Source organism: Lissotriton helveticus, chromosome 5_1, assembly GCF_964261635.1.
Source record: "Lissotriton helveticus chromosome 5_1, aLisHel1.1, whole genome shotgun sequence".
Taxonomy (NCBI): domain Eukaryota; kingdom Metazoa; phylum Chordata; class Amphibia; order Caudata; family Salamandridae; genus Lissotriton; species Lissotriton helveticus.
In genome coordinates, this window is record NC_136065.1 from 1,680,988,623 (window position 1) to 1,681,007,382 (window position 18,760).

The 18,760-nt window shown below is 48.9% G+C and overlaps 1 protein-coding gene across 1 annotated transcript in view; it reads right to left on the bottom strand.

Annotated features, from left to right (window-relative positions):
- The window catches only part of LOC144753774 (neuritin-like), a 56,249-nt gene extending 39,563 nt beyond the window's left edge, over positions 1 to 16,686 (bottom strand). Inside the window, exon 1 of the mRNA XM_078641350.1 lies at positions 15,421 to 16,686. Coding sequence (XP_078497476.1) covers positions 15,421 to 15,472 — 52 coding nt within the window. The 5' untranslated portion in view covers positions 15,473 to 16,686. The remainder of the gene's footprint in view (positions 1 to 15,420) is intronic.
- Between the last annotated feature and the right edge of the window lie 2,074 nt (positions 16,687 to 18,760).

Consider the following 18,760-nt stretch of genomic DNA (forward strand, 5'->3'; position numbering starts at 1 on the left):
TGTATGATCTGACGGCTAAATTGAGTGTCTTACACCAACAGGTTCACAATACTTTGCCTCAGGTTTCTGAAAATCCAAAGCACATCATCGATCCTGGATCGTGGGTCCTAGTTAAAAACTTCCAGCGGACAAAGAATGATCAGCCCCGTTGGACCGGCCCCTACCTAGTCCTTTTGTCAACGAGATCAGCAGTGCGAGTGGAAGGAAAGAAGAACTGGATCCACGGCGTACACTGCAAGAGGGTCCCTTTGCCTCTGCCGTACGACCGGTGGGTCCAGGAGGGTATTGCTGACTCTGAGACTGAGACTGTGCCTCGTTTTCTGCCTTTCAGCAATGCACGTGGAAAAGGAACAAATTCTGAACGTGAAAGTGACAATCTTTTGCAAGAAGCCGTGCCACCGTCAATTCGATTGAACACTACCGACCCTGAACTTTTATTTCAAGACCAGACGTTACCTGGAAAAAAACGTTATAATCTGAGGCCTAGAACTATGAACAAATACATTTCTTTGCTTTGCTATTTTTGAAAGTGCAGCTCTCTCATCTGAGAAACTTTTTTATTTTTGTTTTTCGAACCACCATCCGGGTTCAGCTGTAGGGTCGCGGGCGACAAGTCTTTGGAGTGCAAGCCGAAGACACAAGGTCGACGGTTCTGGTTGGTTCTTGGGCGTTTCCCTTGGACTGACAGGCGCATTCCTTAGCACGGAACACCCTATCTCCGCGAGCAGCAAGGTTAGAGGATGGAGTTTTTCGAGATGGAGAGACCTGCCAAAGAGATAAACTTTAAAGCCAAAATGTGTATAATGATGACCAAGAAACGTTTTTTGATATTATGCATTTTCATGTTGCTTAGTGTAATGATGTTTTTAATAGGATATGTGTTATTTTCGTTTCAAGTGACATTTGCACCCACTACACAGCCCATACCTCCTTCTACTGTTTCCCCACATTCTTTTCACCCTCTACCTGAACATGAGTCCGTTAGAAGATCAGAGTTCATCAATAACTCCTTCGTTCAGCTTTTGCACCAACACCAATTAGTAGTGAACACGACTAACTGTTGGGTGTGTGGCCTTATGCCTCACACTACTGATAAAGGTATCCCTTATCTGGTCCTGCCATTCAGTCATAATGGTTCTGTGTGGGCATACAGAACGATGTTCATCTATGCTCGTGAAGTCCACCCCCTACGTTCTGTAAAAGATAATCCAAAGAATAGTGCTCTAGTTAAGGGTATAGTAGACATGATTAAAGGAGCTACTTCCTATGAGACTATCCCGAAAGATGAGACACTAGCGTATATTGGATGGAACGTGACCGGATATGGAGCAAGTCTGAGTGAGAACCAGCGAGCAAAGAGATCCTCTCCGATTTGGATTGTACCCCATCAGGGTCATCTATGTCTGCAAGGTAATGGCAAGAATCCAAGAGCTCAGTTAGGGAAGAGTACCTGCACTGAGACGTATTTTTTGCGCCCCAGACTTCCCCTTCGTTCCTAGCAGCTAAGGGTACGGGGCGTGGCTTACATCTTGGGCTGCTCTGGGGTTGGTGGTGCAGCTCCTCTGTCCCTCCCCCCCTGGCTAGTTCTTCCGGGTTTGGCAAGACCCGCCCCAGCTCCTCCTGTCGCTCAGACCTCCCGAGGCTTCGCCGGGAGCAACAACGCTACCTGCTGTGGCGCAACCTGAAATTTTTAAACTTTGTTTTTAGACTTTGACTTACCTGTCCGGGGGCCGCGCTCTGGTCATCGCGCACCCCTCTTGCCGCCACTTCGCCACTTCGCCCCCCTTGGGCTCACGCCACCGAGCGCCCCACGCCGAGCGTTCTCCCCCCCTCTGACGGGCAGGTCACTGGGGCGGGGACGGGCTTGGCTTACATCTTGGGCTGCTCTGGGGTTGGCGGTGCAGCTCCTCTGTCCCTCCCCCCCTGGCTAGTTCTTCCGGGTTTGGCAAGACCCGCCCCAGCTCCTCCTGTCGCTCAGACCTCCCGAGGCTTCGCCGGGAGCAACAACGCTACCTGCTGTGGCGCAACCTGAAATTTTAAAACTTTGTTTTTAGACTTTGACTTACCTGTCCGGGGGCCGCGCTCTGGTCATCGCGCACCCCTCTTGCCGCCACTTCGCCACTTCGCCCCCCTTGGGCTCACGCCACCGAGCGCCCCACGCCGAGCGTTCTCCCCCCCTCTGACGGGCAGGTCACTGGGGCGGGGACGGGCTTGGCTTACATCTTGGGCTGCTCTGGGGTTGGCGGTGCAGCTCCTCTGTCCCTCCCCCCCTGGCTAGTTCTTCCGGGTTTGGCAAGACCCGCCCCAGCTCCTCCTGTCGCTCAGACCTCCCGAGGCTTCGCCGGGAGCAACAACGCTACCTGCTGTGGCGCAACCTGAAATTTTAAAACTTTGTTTTTAGACTTTGACTTACCTGTCCGGGGGCCGCACTCTGGTCATCGCGCACCCCTCTTGCTGCCACTTCGCCACTTCGCCCCCCTTGGGCTCACGCCACCGAGCGCCCCACGCCGAGCGTTCAACCCCCCTCTGACGGGCAGGTCACTGGGGCGGGGACGGGCGTGGCTTACATCTTGGGCTGCTCTGGGGTTGGTGGTGCAGCTCCTCTGTCCCTCCACCCCCTGCCACGCCCCTTCTACTTCCTGTGGCCCATTTCATGGCACTTCTTTCCCGGCCGCGCAGCGGACGAGCGCAGCGGGCGCGACGAAGGCGCGCCGAAGTTGCGCCTAAGTTAAGCCCGTCTGCGCCCGTCCGCGACAGGCCGGGACCTAGGGCCACACACCCTGCCCCTCCGCTTGCTTATTCATCCGCGCAGCTCCTCTCCTGCTCGGCTGATGCACCTCTTCCTCTGTGCCTCACGTAGCATCTTACTTCTCTAGGTATTTACGCCCCTCATCCTGGCCGTACTGTTTCCCTGAAGTCTACTCCTTCCTTGCATTTCCAGGCTTCTACGCCTTCCACCACTACTTCTACCTCCTCTCATATTGCCTCTGCCTGCCTCCTTAACACTCGTTCGGCAGGCAAGCATCAACTGCAATTATTCAACCTCCTTACCTCTGACTCTCCTGACATTCTGTTTTTAACAGAAACCTGGTTCTCAGAGGCTTCCCTTCCAGATATCCTGGCCATCCTCCCCGATTCCTATTACGCCCTTCGGGCTGATCACCCCGATGGCAGGATCGGAGGTGGTGTTGCCATGGTTGTTCGGACCAGTCTCCAATTCCAGCTTCTTTCCCAACCTCCTATAGCTGGCGTGGACTTTCTGGTTGCCCGCTCCACTAATCTTCCCATCCCCCTGACAGTTATCCTCGTGTACCGCCCCCCCCCTGAGTATGCCCTTATTTGTGGCCTCCCTGCAGGAACTCCTTGCTACTCTTGTAGTCAATAACTCCTCGGTTCTCCTGCTGGGAGACTTCAATTACTGGCCTGGTGATCCCAGGGAGGACCTGGCGTCTAAAGACTTCACGGCCACTCTTTTGTGCCTTAATCTCCAGTCCCATGTCTCTGGTCCTACTCACAACCTTGGCCATACATTGGACCAAGTTTGGTCATCTCAGGACATAGTCTCTCCCCCCAGCATCCTACCTTGCACATGGTCTGACCATTTTCTTATTTTTTTCACTATCAACCTTGGTTCCCCTCACAAACCCCTTCGTCCTAAGAATATCTTCGCCCGTAGCTGGAACCGGGCAGACCTGCATTCCCTTTCCCTCTCCCTTGCCTCTTCTTCCCCTGACCTTAATGGCCTTCCTCTTGACATCCAGGCCGTTGCGGTCAGCAATTGGCTATCCTCTTCCTGCGATCTAGTTGCCCCTCTTAAGATAGTCAAGTCTTTTCGCCCTCACGAGGCCCACAAATGGTTTAACTCTGAACTTAAGGTTCTTAAACTGGAACTCAGACGCTCTGAGCGCCTCTGGCGCCGCAACTACTGCCCTGTCCTCAGGGCCAACTACAAACGCCTGTTGAATGACTACAAAAAAGCCATCCTGGCGTCCAAGACCAAGTATTTCTCTGAGCAGGTTGCTTTGTCTGCGAACAAATCTAAAGAGATTTTTTCTTTGGTCAACAACTTGGCCACCTCTGATCGCGTCTGCCCCAAGCTTATTCCTTCCCAGGCCCTCTGCTCCTCCTTAAACGACTTCTTTATTGAGAAGATCGTTAAAATAAAATCCAACATTCCTACCACTCCCCTCCTTTCCCAACATTCTGTTCTCCCTGCCCCCAAATCCTTCCTCGACTCCTTCCCATCTATTTCCTTGGACCCTTTTCTTGCTTTGCTTATTAAAATCAAGTCCGGCTCTCCAGCCGATTGTGCTCCTGCTCGCGTGCTGAGCACTCTCTTTACCTCTTGCCCTACCACTCCCCTTTACCTTCTTAATGCTTCTCTTTCCACTGGTTTGGTCCCCTCCTCATTTAAATCTGCGATTGTCCTCCCTATCCTCAAAAAACCTGGTCTGGATTCCTCCCTTCTCTCTAATTTCAGACCCATCTCTCTCTTACCCTACCTTGCCAAAACTCTTGAAAGTTATGTCACCTCTTGTCTTTCCTCTTACGTTGAGCAGAACCACCTCCTTGCCTCCCATCAAGCGGGTTTCCGCTCGGGCCACTCTACGGAGTCAGTGGTGCTCGCGGTCCTTGATGAGCTGAAAGCTAAGGCCGATACCAACTCTCCCCAAGCTCTGGTTCTCCTCGATTTGTCCGCTGCGTTCGACACGGTTGATCATACCATCTTACTTGACCGTGTCGGCGCAGCGGGCATTCGGGGCTCTGCTCTCTCCTGGATTGCGTCCTTTCTTACGGGTCGCTCACAAGCTGTTCACCTCTCTGGCTTCTCCGCTTCTCCTCTCCCGGTGTCTTGTGGGGTTCCCCAAGGTTCCTCCCTCTCTCCTCTTCTTTTTAACCTTTATATTCATCCCCTCATTGTTTCTCTGCTTGATCTGGGGGTCTCTGTATACAACTACGCAGATGACCTCCAGCTCGTCTTTGATCTTTCCTCCTCTTCTCACTCTCTATCATTTTTTCGCTCCACTCTAGTTTTCATTTCCGGATGGATGAGCGCCAATCACCTCAAGCTCAACCCAGACAAGACCGAGCTTGTCTTGATTGGTGGCTCATCCAGTCCTTGGTCCTCTGCCTTTTGGCCCCCCACCTTTGGTCCCCCCCTACCCCTGTTTCCTCTGTTAAAACGCTGGGCATTAAGGTCAGCCAGGACCTGTCTATGCACGGCCAGGTCAGCTCTGTTGTGTCCTCCTGTTTTCTTTCCCTTCGTCTGATTCGAAAAATTTCCCGTTTCTTTTCCCTGGATTCCCTCAAAATTATCATTTCGGCCCTTATTATTTCCCGCCTCGATTATGAAAACAGCTTGTTCGTGGGCATTCCTGCCTATGAAACTCGCCGTCTCCAAGCAATTCAAAATCAGGCCGCTCGTCTTATTTTTCATTCTCCTAAATCTCACCACATCACTCCTGTCCTTAAATCACTTCACTGGCTACCTGTTTTGCAGAGATCCCTATTTAAACTTGGGTGCCTAGTCTTCCGGGCTGTTGATCGCTCTGTTCCGGCGTTCATCAATTCCCTGATCTCCACTCACATCCCTGCTCGTACCCTCCGTTCCTCTAGTTCTTCCCTCCTCACTGTTCCCCGCTTTCGCAAAACCCGCACTGGTGGTACCAGATTCTCTGTTCTTGCCCCCCGGTTTTGGAACTCCCTCCCTTTGTCCCTGCGCTCAATTCCCATTTTTTCACACTTCCGTAAAGCGCTCAAGACTTTTTTGTTTACCCAGGCATACTCCGGCTAACTTCCTCGGCCCTGTTCTGTTCTGATCAGTAGAGCTTTCAGCGCCAGGAAGCCGCTTGGTCACCGTGCGCTCTATAAATACCTTATTCATTCATTCATTCATTCATACCTATTTCATCTGTTATGATAGAGCATACACATGGTTTCCCCCTGACTTCTCGGGCACATGTTTTGTTTCGTTCCTATTGCCTCCCACCTACACAGCTGCGGCAGATTACCACAAGACAAGGGTAGTTAGAGGTGTCTTCAGTAAAGAAGACACTGCAGGACAAGAATTGGGAGACTTCTTGAAGGGTTTTCTGCCGTTTTGGGGACCTATGGTTAACAGTAGGAATATAAGGCAATTAATGAGGGTGGTTGAGTCAACCGTAGTTGAAACTGCCGGTGCCCTTAGTAACTTGACTGCTGAGCTCCAGTCGGATCGTCTTATGACCCTTCAGAACAGAGTTGCGTTAGATGTCATACTTGCAGACCGAGGTGGGGTATGTAAAGTGATCCAATCAAGTTGCTGTGTTTTCATTCCAGATAACGCTCCGACAGTGTACCAGGCCATTTCCAAACTGCATAAAATCTCTGAATCTATTCATGTGGATAAAGGAGATTGGTCGTTGATGGGGTGGTTCTGGGAACTGTTATCCGCCGGGGGATGGAAGATTCTGATGGTCATTGGGATGATTTTAGCCATTCTTTTCCTGTTCTGTCTGTGCGTATAGTGTGCTCCTGCTATATGTGGCCTCTGTGCTACATCGTGTGTAAGGAAACCTGTATCGAGAGACGAGCTAAGTAATAGGACGATGCTACAGCAACATCTCAATGAATTTATGAATATAGACCTGGACTCAGATTAGCGTGAGTGTAGGTTAATTGCCGATGTAAGGGCAAAAGGAGGGTCTGTGGTACTGAAATTCTGGACCCTTGTCATAAACATCGTCGTATCATGACGATTTTGGTATCAGCAGGCCGAGAATGACGAGTATGCTATATACGAGTATTTTCGGCATATTCGAGTGACGAGATCACTATGAAATCAGAGATTCCCTTATGAACCCTCGGGTTTCATTTTGTGTACGGCAGCCATTTTGTGGTTGCCCTCACATAGGCCGATGACTAAGGCCAAAACAAGTCTTAAGGACACGTACACTTTTGCTGACTTCTGTGTGACCTGGGCAAGCTGACTCCACTGCCCGAAGCCAAACCTGTTCGGCAGCTTCTTTCCCAGTGGCCGATCGAGATTAGAGATCAAGCCACAACATGCCATAAACCCTTTATTATACACAACTATGTCTGATCTTACTCACACCTGTCTCTGTTCCTTTCTTTATGGCCTGCTTTACGATGAGGAGGTGCCCGTTTTTATTAGGGGTCCGTCCGATATCTGATGAAAAGTGTTGGGCCTTGCCGGGTAATTGATTGTGGGATGGACAAACTGAAATATGGGCTTGTCATCATGATTCTGCTTTTTCTTTGTCGTGGAAATATGTGAATGGTCAACTGTAAATAAGGAATGTTTGCCTGAAACATAATATTTGGTATAAAAGGGATGACTAGCTTTGTAAAGTTGAGCAGTCTCCTGAGAATATACACCGTGTTGTACTTCTAGGATACCTGTTACTGGCTGCAGCCAATAAATTTGATCTTTGAAGTCACCAAGAAGTCTCTGCGTTTCTGTAGTCTGAGACAGGAGAACTCGAAGTCTTTGGGTGTGTCCCCTGGCACCGCTGGGTTCTTAAAAACCCGGTACTTCACTATAGGAGTGCAGGGATCTGCTCTCACCTTTTAAAGATTTTTTCTCGAAGATAGGATGCAATTCGCAGCCTTAACTACTTTTAGGTTAGAACCTTTTGTATTTTCCTGACCTACAAATAGTAATACTTAGACAGCACACACCAGTCAGAACCCTCACAACATCCCCACAAAGATTTTCCCAAATAAAGCTAATTTTACTTTTACACACTCAAACAAACCATTTCTAAACTAAACACCCTCTGCTGCCACATGCAACAAAGCACATATAAACAAAATGGACTATTCAAAAAATAGTTTCTACAGTCTTGCACAATAGTGCGTCCAGATTAAGAAACTGTTACAGACCCATAATAATGTTTGAAATCACTATTCACATGCAAACAACACAATTAACTGAAAAACATGCATTACTTTTTAAATAAGGTCTCAGGCACACCTCAAACATCTATTGCGTTGCACCGACAGGCAAGTAGACATAAAAATATGTGATTTTTATACAGACACATACATTGCATACATATATTTTCCTGCATATCTAATATATACAATAAACCTTGCACCTCTGCTTTAACTGGGAGCAAGCACTTGTAAAGCCAATAGGTATCGCCTATGAAAGAGCTATTGGCTTTGCCAATGTGTTTTAGCCATGTTGTACATCAGCGTGGCTGCTGTTCGGCATGACTTAAAGTTAGAAACGTAGATGAGAGTGGCGTGGAGTGGTATAGAGTGGAAGGGCATAGTGTGGTGTAGCGTCATAGAGTGGAGTGGCTTAGAGTGTCATGGAGAGGAGTGTTGTAGAGTGGAGTGTTGTAGAGTGAAGTGGCGTAGAGTGGAGTGTCTTAGAGTGGAATATCGCAGAATGGAGTATTGTGGAGTAGAGTGTTGTGGAGTATAGTGAAGTGAAGTAGAGTGTAGTGTTGTGGAGTAGAGTGAAGTGTCATGGAGTGGTGTACAGTGAAGTAGAGTGGTGTGGCGTAAAATTGAGTGGCATAGAGTAGAGGATCTTGAAGTGAAATTGAGTGTTGTAGAGTAGAGTGGGAGAGTGTTGTAGAGTAGGGTGGCATAGAGTGGCATAGAGGGGAGTGATGTATAGTGGAGTAGTGGAGCAGTGTGTCATGGAATAGAGTGGAGTTGCTTATAGGGAGTTGCGTGGAGTAACATAGAGGGAGTTGCGTAGAGTGGAGTCGAGTGTTGTAAAGTGGAGTGGCATAGAGTGGAGGAGAGTGTCATTCAGTAGATTATCATTGAGTGAGGTAGAATGGAGTGCAGTGCATTGTTGTAGAATGGAGTGTCGTAGAGTGGAGTGTCATAGAGTGGAGGAGAGTGGCCTAGAGTGAAGTGGAATAGAGTAGAGTGATTTAACGTGTCTAGAGTGGAGTGGTTTGATGTATCAGGGAGTGTCGTATAGTGTTGTGGAGTGTCATAGAGTGGACAGGCGTACGGTGGATGGGTGAAGAGAGGAGGGGTATAGAGTAGAGTGTAGTAAAGTGTTTTAGAGTGGAGCGGCGTAGAGTGGAATAGAGTGTTGTAGAGTGGAGTGTCGTCGAGTGTTGTGTCATTGAGTGGAGGGGCATAGAGTGGAATGCCGTAGAGAGCCATAAAGTGGAGGGTCGTAGAGCAGAGGGGCTTAGAGTGGAGTATGCATGCTGTGGTAGCTCACCGCCCTTACAGACAACACATTTTCAATTGAAATTACCATTATACTTGCACATAGAGTTTTACTGATAAAACTATACAGTGCACAAAGAATGTGTGGAAATCGCACCACCTGGTGTATTGATTTGTTTGGATCATATTAAAATATCTGTTTCCACCACACTTTAGAATTACAAAATAAATGTGCTACATTTTTGCTTTCCTAATTCTGATATATTCTGAAATATTTCCACAGATCATTTACAAAGATTTAAATTTTGTTGTGTCCTAGAAAAATGTCTTTCCTTTCGCACCCCCAGATTGTCACATAAATTCTCTCAAGTTGATGCCAGAAAAAGAAAAGTAAACACCATGCTCCCTCAAAGACAGAGCCTGACATTTGGCCTCTGTCTTTGAATGCACAACAAACGTGACTAGATAAGAGCAAAATGTAAAGACCTGTTTACAAAAAGCGAGCACTCTTGGAAAAAACATGGAGTGAGTCAGAGAAGAGGTAAACAGGCTATGCTCCATGACTAGGACAAAGACATAATAGACTGCCAAAAACAATTGAAACCGGCAGATAGAAAGCAAGCATATGTGAGATACAGACCACAAAGCCAATGGTAAGCAATGGGCAGAATGCATTCCTAGGTCAGCTTTCAGAATGTCCCCTAGAAGTCTTCATCAACCAGACAGCTCTCTGGTAGTCTAAATTGACACTTCTCTGTTTAAGTGAGGGTGTAATAGGGTTGTAACCGTTTTTTTTAGGATAGAATAGTAGCTTCTAAAGCGCTTGAATGCCGAGGCGTCTTGGCGCTGGGTGTGTGAGCAGGACGTACAATGCTGTAGACTCAAGGGTTATTGTTTACCGGGAACAGCCAAGTCTTCAACAATTTCCTGAAAAGCATCTGATTAGGTTGAAGTCGCAGGTTGATCGGTATTTGTTTCTAGAGCTGTGCCGCGCAGCGTGATAGGCTCCGGCCACCCCGTTTAACTCTGCGTATTTTCGGGATGTTAACAAGGCTGGAGTTAGAGGATCTAAGGCTTCTGGAAGGATTGTATCAGGAGAACAGTCTCTGGACCTCAGTCGACCCTCCTCCATAGAGAGCCTTGTGTACCATGCAGAGGGCCTTATATTCGACTCGTTCATAGACAGGGAGCCATTGGATTGACCTTATGGCAGCCGAGGTGGAGTAACCTTTTGGTATGTTCATCAATAGTCGAGCCGCCGCGTTTTGCAGTGACTGAAGTTTGCTTTTCTGAGACTTGTCGATGCCCATGAACAAGGCATTGCAATAGTCTAGTTTTGAGAGAAAGAGCCCTACTACAACCGTTTTTTGAAGCTCCTGAGGGATGAATGGAAAGATCTTAGGGAGACTTTTCAGTAAGTAGAAATAGGAGGAGGTTAAGCGGTTAACCTGGGTTGAGAAGTTAAGTTGATTGTCAAACATTATACCGAGGTTCCTAACCTTTGTAGTGGAAGAGGGACAATCACCTGCCTGTGTTGGCCACCAGGTCTTATTCCATAGTTAGGGAGCTTTCCCAAACTCCAGTACCTCGTTTTCTCTGTGTTCATTTTAAGGAAGTTTTGGCTCTTCCAGCTCATAATATCTGCCAGACAGGCGTGAAAGCTGCTGGCCACGATCTGTGGTTATTCTACAACCGATACTATGAGCTGTGAGTCATCGGCATGGGAGAACAGCGAGAATCCGTGCTTTCCAATAATGTTGGCGAGAGGGGTGACATGCATGTTAAATAGTGTGGGAGACAGAGCAGAACCTTGCGCCACTCTACACGGGATATGGAAAGTGTCGGACTGTACGTTGTCCCAGACTATGTTCCGCTCCATGGCTGTTAGAAAGGAGGAGAGGAGGTCTAGTGCCATGTCCTCGATTCCCACATCCCTCAACCGTTGCACTAACACTGTGTGATTCACAGTGTCAAATGCTGCCGATAGGTCTAAGAGAACAAGGACGGCTCTGCCCCCTTGTCCATCACTTTCCGTATCTCCTCTGTTGCCATTATCAAAGCCGTTTTTATGGAGTGGCAGGGTCTAAAACCATGCTGCGTCAGATCGAGCAGGTTCCTTATTCATCGCTTTTTCCAGAATCTTAGCCGCAATCGGCAGCCCTGAGATTGGGCGGTAGTTTTTTGTGTCAGCGGGGTCAAGGGTCATATTTTTCCGGATCGGCCTGCCACATGCTCTTTTCCAGGCTGCGGGGCAGGTGCCAGACTCTATGACTTGGTTTAAGAGGGGGGTTAGCTGGGCGCTAATGTAGCAGGATACTAAATGCATAGTCTATGGCGAGCAAGGGTTGTTAGGGGAGTCCGACTTTGTAGTTAGGAGGAGATTGTTGACCTCTTCCTGGGAGAGTGGCCGAAAACGGATTAACTAAACAGGTGCAGTCTTTTCCTCCTGCGCAGTGTTGTTACTGATGCGCGTGACATCATGGGTGCTGAGGAGCTCGTTATAGATCAAGTGAACCTTGCTTTGAAAGAATATAGCCATTTTGTTGCAAACTAGCTTGATCTGGTCTAAACTGATTGTTCTAGGTGGGTTTGACTAACATTTGAATGGATTTGAAAAGCTCCCTAGAAGAGTTGCTGGCGGCCTCAATTTTTGTGGTGAAATAGACCCGTTTGGCTTCGATAATGGCCTCCTTGTAGATTTAAGTTATAGGCCTCTTTGTGCTCCTTGCTGTAGTCTGATCTCCAGATTCGTTTACTTCTTCTACAGTCAATTTTTATCCGTTTGAGGTCTGGCCCGTACCAAGGTGCAGTGGGTGAGAATCTTTTGACCGAGATGGTATATCCAATTGTTGACTGTGCTAATTAATCCACCACCTATTTTAGGGGTTTGTCTGCTGACCACCTTCAAATGTGGGTAGCTTTGGTGTCAGATACTTGTTGTTTGGTAAAACACAAAACATTTTTTTTAAGTGGCTTATGAATGCCTAAATGAACAGGGAATAATCCTAGATCTTATCCATGGAGCACAGGGCACATGGGTCAGACCGTCAGGTGGGCTGTGCATGGCATTCGGCCTCGATGGGACTGTTCAAATGGCCTTGACCCACCACTAATTTAGTGAATCTGGCTGCAACAACCATGCCTTCTTTTCAACATTTGCATGAAACCACTACTATAACTAATCAACAGCTTCGACCTACCTGATACAGTTATGCATATGACACCAATAATACTCAAACTCAAACACCATTAAAAAAACACATAGGACACTCAACAATTGTCTCAAAACTACAGAGCAGAGGAACACATGGAACCACCTCAAAATGTTTGCAGCTAAAACCAAAGAAATCACATGCGGAGAATGGAAAAGTAATTGTTAGCCTTCTGGGTGGCACCACCACTAGGACCACAACTAAGAATACCTAAGTATGCACAAAATCTTTGAATTGTCATGAACTCTGCACTCTCCAGGGACACTGAAGTGGACAAACTAACTAAATTAGCCTTCTACACTACAAAACACTTCATTGCATTTTCCATATCTGAGATTCCCTCAAGCATTTCAAGCAACAACAACACTCATCCTCTCAAAACTGGATTATACAAATGGCTTCTATTAAGGAATTCCAACTCAACTATAAAAGGATTCCAGATAATTCGGAATTCAGCAGCAAGACTGCTTTCACATGTAAAGATATGAACACATATATTCGCTGTCCTGAAGGGTCTCCATAGGCTACCGGTTGTATCACTCACAAGGCTATAAATGGTCGAGAATTCCTCCTAATGCAAATGAACAAATGCTCCCAGCATCTGAACTTATGTTGCAGACTAACTCCATGGCTTATCAGTCTTTGGGCAGGCTACCAAACTATGGAACTCCTTCCTTCAAAACTAAGAGCCACTGACAATCCCCTGGAATTCAGAGGATTCGTTAACAATAGGTTATCCTCAACCTGATCCAACATGGACAATCGGATGCACCAGCTTTAGAAAGAGGAAATACACAAGAAAAATTCCAGCCAATCTCTCCAACTTCTGTTCGATCCACCTTGGCACCCCTTACGGGAAAAGGTAATCAATCCTATTGGTGGAAATACCTTTGGTCCATCTTTAGAGCTTATTAAAAGAACATATTAACCCCTTGGCTGCAGGGCTAATTCCCCCGCTGTGCTGGGGGGAGGGAGGGCGCGCACAGCACCCCGGTGCTCACGCAGCATGGTGGCGCTGTGCTCATGACGAGCTCAGCTCATCACGGCCACGCCTGTTTCCTCAAAATGCTCAGCACAGCAGGGTAATTATCCCCGCGTGTGAGCGCCGCGGCCGTTATGACGAGCTCAGCTCGTCATGAGCACAGCGCAACCGTGGCTCATGACGAGCTGAGCTGGTCATGAGCATGGGAGGGGTTAAAAAACTGCCTCACTGGCAAATAATGCCAGCCAGTATTTTTTACACTTATACGCTTAAGATTGTGTGCAGTTTTCACAAATCACCTCCTCCTATGTTGCTAAATCCTGCATAGAACCCTTACCTTGATTTACAAGTATTAAATGCCCCCTCTCCTCTTCTCCTTCACCACTATCGAACAACCCCTCTCACGACACACCATGGCCTGTATACCCTATCACTATTAATATTGAAAGTTTTATACAGCTCGAACATGATCGCCCCCACCGCCCCTTGTATCAGAGCGTTTTACAATTGTTCAGAGACAAATAACCAGGGCTCGAGTCGGTGGTACACGCAGGTACACAGCGTCCACCCACTATTTTTACAGGGTGTCGGCGCCGTCCCCCCTGCCAAGAAGTTAGGCCCCACAGAAATATGTTGAACTTGTCCTGGTGTTAAGACACCTGTACACGTTCAGCAGCGCCTGTACTTTGTCTGCTTTCCATTCCCAGCAGCAAGGTGCAGGCAGCGAGGGAGCCTTTTTTCACCTCCAGCTAGACCGAAGTTAAGGGGCCATCCGGCCTCCTTTTGTTTGTATATGCTGGCTGGGGGCCGCCTGGAACCTTACATTTAAATGTATACGCCACAGGTACTTAAGAGAGGCATGCTTTTGCCTTTGTGTTGTCCCTGTATTTAAATACAGACACTGTAACACTGTCGGTTGGGTTAGTCTCTCCCAGTATTTACACAAATAATTTAAATAGCACTATTTTATTTCTATTATAGCGCTGTGTCGTGATGCCATGAGATCATTTGCATATTGTCTTACTTGGTCAGTCCCACACTTCTTTTTATAGAACTTGTGCCTTGCAAATAACATCAATGTTATCACAGTGGCGAAAAATACAGGATAAGGGAGGGTACGATACAGTGCCAGGACCGATACATCGAAACCAATAACAGCAGGAGAGCAGTAGCGATGGGGATAATTGACGTGTCAGGTGCGATTCCCTTTCAGACCGGGCATGGCACATTCAACGAACTGAAAGTGGGCCAACATGAAATTATGCTTTTCCTACACTAATTGCATTAATCACAAAAGCAATTGAAGAAAATGCATTGAACGCTTTCCATGAAAGCACAAGACTAAACCTGGTACCCTAACCGTTGGATCTGACCACTACTCCTGGGTTACAGACTAGTAGCATGCTACTCACCGCAAAGCACGTAAACAACTCTTCAGGGGTAGAAAGCGCTACATGAATGAAATTACGATACAACCATCCTTGAATCTTAGCAGGCCACTCCTTCCTTGCTGCTTCTCTGACTGGGACCACAAATATTCGTTTGCCGGACCTTAGTGGCTCTTTATAGCAATTAAACGCCAAAAGGCATCTGTGGCCCAGCCCTTTCATACCACATAGTGACTCTGAGCTTTCCGCTCAATACTGACACAAGAACTCCCTGGTTGTCCTCGTTGCCACCTCTGGCACAAGGGTCAGGTCGCCAGGTGGCTCTTTATCACCAAAGAGTCCAGGTTCCAGAACATTCCTTTTACAAATCATTGTTTTCAGGGGTATTAGGTTAGTTGGAGCCCCTGACCATGAGCACCGCTCCAAGATTGAACTGAGTTGGCAATCGAACAGGCAGAACAGGAGCACTGAAACGTGTGAGATGGAGTCAACTAATAACCTGGCTCCAGGGGTTCAGTCCCCAAGGTCCCCTCTCCCTTTGCATGCTCTCCCCTCTGCTGCATGCACCCCCTCCCTCTGCATGCACCCCCTTCTACTGCATGCTCTCCCCTTCTTCTCTACATGCACCCCGCCCACTGCATGCCATGCCCTCCCCTCCCTCTGCAGCCCATTCGCACCGGACAGGACTTACCTGAACACAGGAACCCCAGCCACAGCCATGTTGCTAGGAGACGGGCCTCCATGGGCGCGGGCCGACGGGTGCCCAGTGGTCCCGAGTTCACTAGAGCGGCCTGGAAAGGACCAGAGGTCAAGTGCTCGACAGACAGGCTTCTCGTCAAAGGACTGGCCTAGCAAAGCTTGAGTGGACTTGTGGAAGCAACGCCGGATGAGCAGCACGGGCAGTGCTTCTGGGCGCTAGTTGTGTGTGCTTCCAGTCACTAGCTGTGTACGCTTCCGCAGAGCACGGGGCGCACAAGCGGTGAGCGAGGGGAGAGGTGAGCAGGCTTCAGAACAGGTACAGCAGAAGAGCTGGGGCGTTGAGGCGGGGGTCGACAGGAGATGCAAAGGGGTATAGTAAGCAGGCAGGAAGGAGAGAAGATAAAAAGGGAAAGAGCGTTGGGAAAGGAGGAGAAGGGAGTGGAGGAAGGAGAGGCGCTGGGATGGAAGGAGTGAGATAGGAGGGAGGTGGGATGAGAACGGAGGGTGTATTTCAGGTAAGGTGGTGGCGTGGTTAGGATGAGTTACAAGGAGGGGTGTAAGGTGGACGGACGGGGGGATGCTGAAGAGAAGATATGGAAATGAGCGGGAGAGGGGAGAAGGGGGAGAGGAGGTCAGAAGACGCGATGGGTTGAGGATGGAGCAATGGCAGCGGAAAGGAAAGGGGATAGGAAGTGACGAGGATGGAGAGGCGATGGCAGAGGAGAGATGGGATGAAGGGAGGAGGGCGAGGAGGGGCACAGAGAGAGCAGCTGAAACGGCGAAAAGGAGATGGAGAAGGGGAGGAGCTAAGAAGATGACAAGGAAGGGCAGGTGACGAGAGGCAAGGAGGGACGAGGGAGGATGCTGAAGGAAGGAGAGGTTGTAAGAAAGAGGGGCAGAATGGAGGGAGAGGGGAGATGAGAGCGAGTATGTGAGAAAAAGGACGGAAGGGAAGGCGAGGAGGATAAAGTGTGAGGAATAAGGAAGCGAGGTGAGAAAGAAGGTGGGGAGCAGAGAAACGGGAAAGAAGAGGGAGAACCGAATCTAAAAATAACTCGGACTAGAGAAATGCAAGGGGTGTTAATAAGGGGGTAGGAGGTGAAATAAATGGTGACGACAGGGAAGAGCGTGGCAGGGTGTAAAAACGAGGCGGAGGAAAGAAGGTCAGAGAAGGGAAGGTGAAAGAAAGGGCGGGAATGACAAACGCGAGGTGAGAGCGGAGGCGAGGAACGAGCAGCTGCCGGCTTCGGTTAAAGAAAACCGCTCAATGCCGCGGCTCTGCCCGCATCGTGCATCACCTCTCCTCACACCCCCCCCCTCCCTCACCGCCTCACTATTCAGAGCGCCCAGGGGGTTCACCGCATGGAGCGCTCGCGGGTGAATCCTCCCCCTGCCCCTCCATCCCTCCCTCCCTCCCACCACCGCTTCTGTCAGAGCGGCCACAAGGGTGAATGTGAAGGATAAAGGCGGCCGAGGATCACTGCCCCCCACACCGCCAGGACTGCAGGCTGCAGAGCACCGTGCACGCGCTGCCCGTCGCACTACCTCCCTGCCTCCCCCGCTCACATGACACACAGCACTGCAGGCTGGACCAGTGCAGCCAGTGCCCGGCACTGCACACTGCCTGCGTATCCATCTCCCTCCCTTGCAACCCTTCTGTCAAAGCAACCTCCAAGATGACGCACTGGAGAAAACGGGCCAAGACGCCCCCCCCCCCTCCACCCCAACATGACGCACTGCCCTCAGCAGCGCACTCTGCATCCTCTGCACACCAAACTGCCCTGTCAATGCACACTGCACCAACACTGCACACTGTTTGACCCTCACCCACGAATACCCCTCCCCCCCACACACAGAACAGTGACCGCCCCATCACCGTTCCTCCTTCATTATTCATAGTCACGGCACTGCAATGTCACACACTTCTGAAAATAACTCGACAACACTGCACAATGCTCTTCATCAGTAATCAGTGACCATCTCACAACCTCTCCATCCTCAGCACTGTATACTACTATCCCAGAGCACTGCCCACTTCTCTCCTCGTCATGCGCACTTGCGCCCCAAACTGCACATTGTTGGTGTGTTAGTTCCCAACACTGCAGGCCGACTCCTAATGATGCAACACACTATCGCTATCCCCAAAAGATATCCCCTTTCACTAAGGTCCCTCAGAGAAGCCAACTCTCAGATTTTCACAAGGGTGGGGGGGGCAACTATATGTCGCTTGATGGAGCTACAATTCCCACAACACCTAGATTGACCCCTTCATAGTGATTAGTGACCAAACGAAATTTTGCTTAACTAATAACAAGTTGATAACGAAGGGATAAAACAAGCACTGTGAAATACTTTGATTTGATTTGCGAATTTATAAAGCGCACAACCGCCCATGGGCGTCTTGGCGCTGAATCAATGAAAATCAAGGTCTGCCAAAGAATGGTGTTCTAACTAAGAAGTACACAGCCAGGTTGTTACCTCTTTCCTGAATGCGAGTAGAGATGGGCTGTTTTTGATTGTAATAGGGAGAAGGTTCCAGGTCTTGGATGCCTGAAGCAGGAAGCTTCCCCCCCCCCACCTAACTTGCTTGAATTTAGGAACCTGAATCAACTTTGCCTGGCTCGAACTCAGGCTTCTGGAAGGATCATACTGTTTCAAATGTGTTTTTAAAAAATGGGATCCTACCCCATGGAGGGCTTTATAGGCCAGACAAACTGACTTAAACTTTATCCTCTTTTCAATAGGTAGCCAATGGAGGGCTCCTAATCTGTGGGCCACTGGCTCAAATCTGGGAATGTCCAGCACCAGCCTTGCACCTACTTTATTTCGCTACCTACTCCCACTCAACGCCTGTCCCTACACTCGCCCTCTCTCATTGTTGCTGCACGTTTGGTTCCTCTATTCACCCTCCTTCTGTGACTCTCTCCACCACCCACCAGCTTTCCCACCCTTTACTGCTTGGAATCTGTAAGCTCACCTATGCCGTCTAGATTTTTTTTCTTCTCCTGCTCCACCCGTTTCCTTCTTTTCATCACCCTCTTCTACACTTTTTTCGTTATCGTCCGTTTCCTCCTGATCTTCAATGGCCCCGCAGGGGTGAGCGGCGCGAGACGTCTCCCCCTGCGGATTTCGCCCGGAATGGTAGGGTCCAGGAGCGCGCTAGAGAGAGCGTCAGGGCAGTTAGCTTAGCGTAGTGCTGAGGAGATTAGGCGTAGGGAGTTTTAGAGAGGGCGTTTAGTTTTTTCTTAGCAGAATCGGGGAGAGAGATAATTTAATCGTTTTTGGTGCTATAATTGACGACGATAGTTAGTCAAAGTACGTGTATTTCCTGA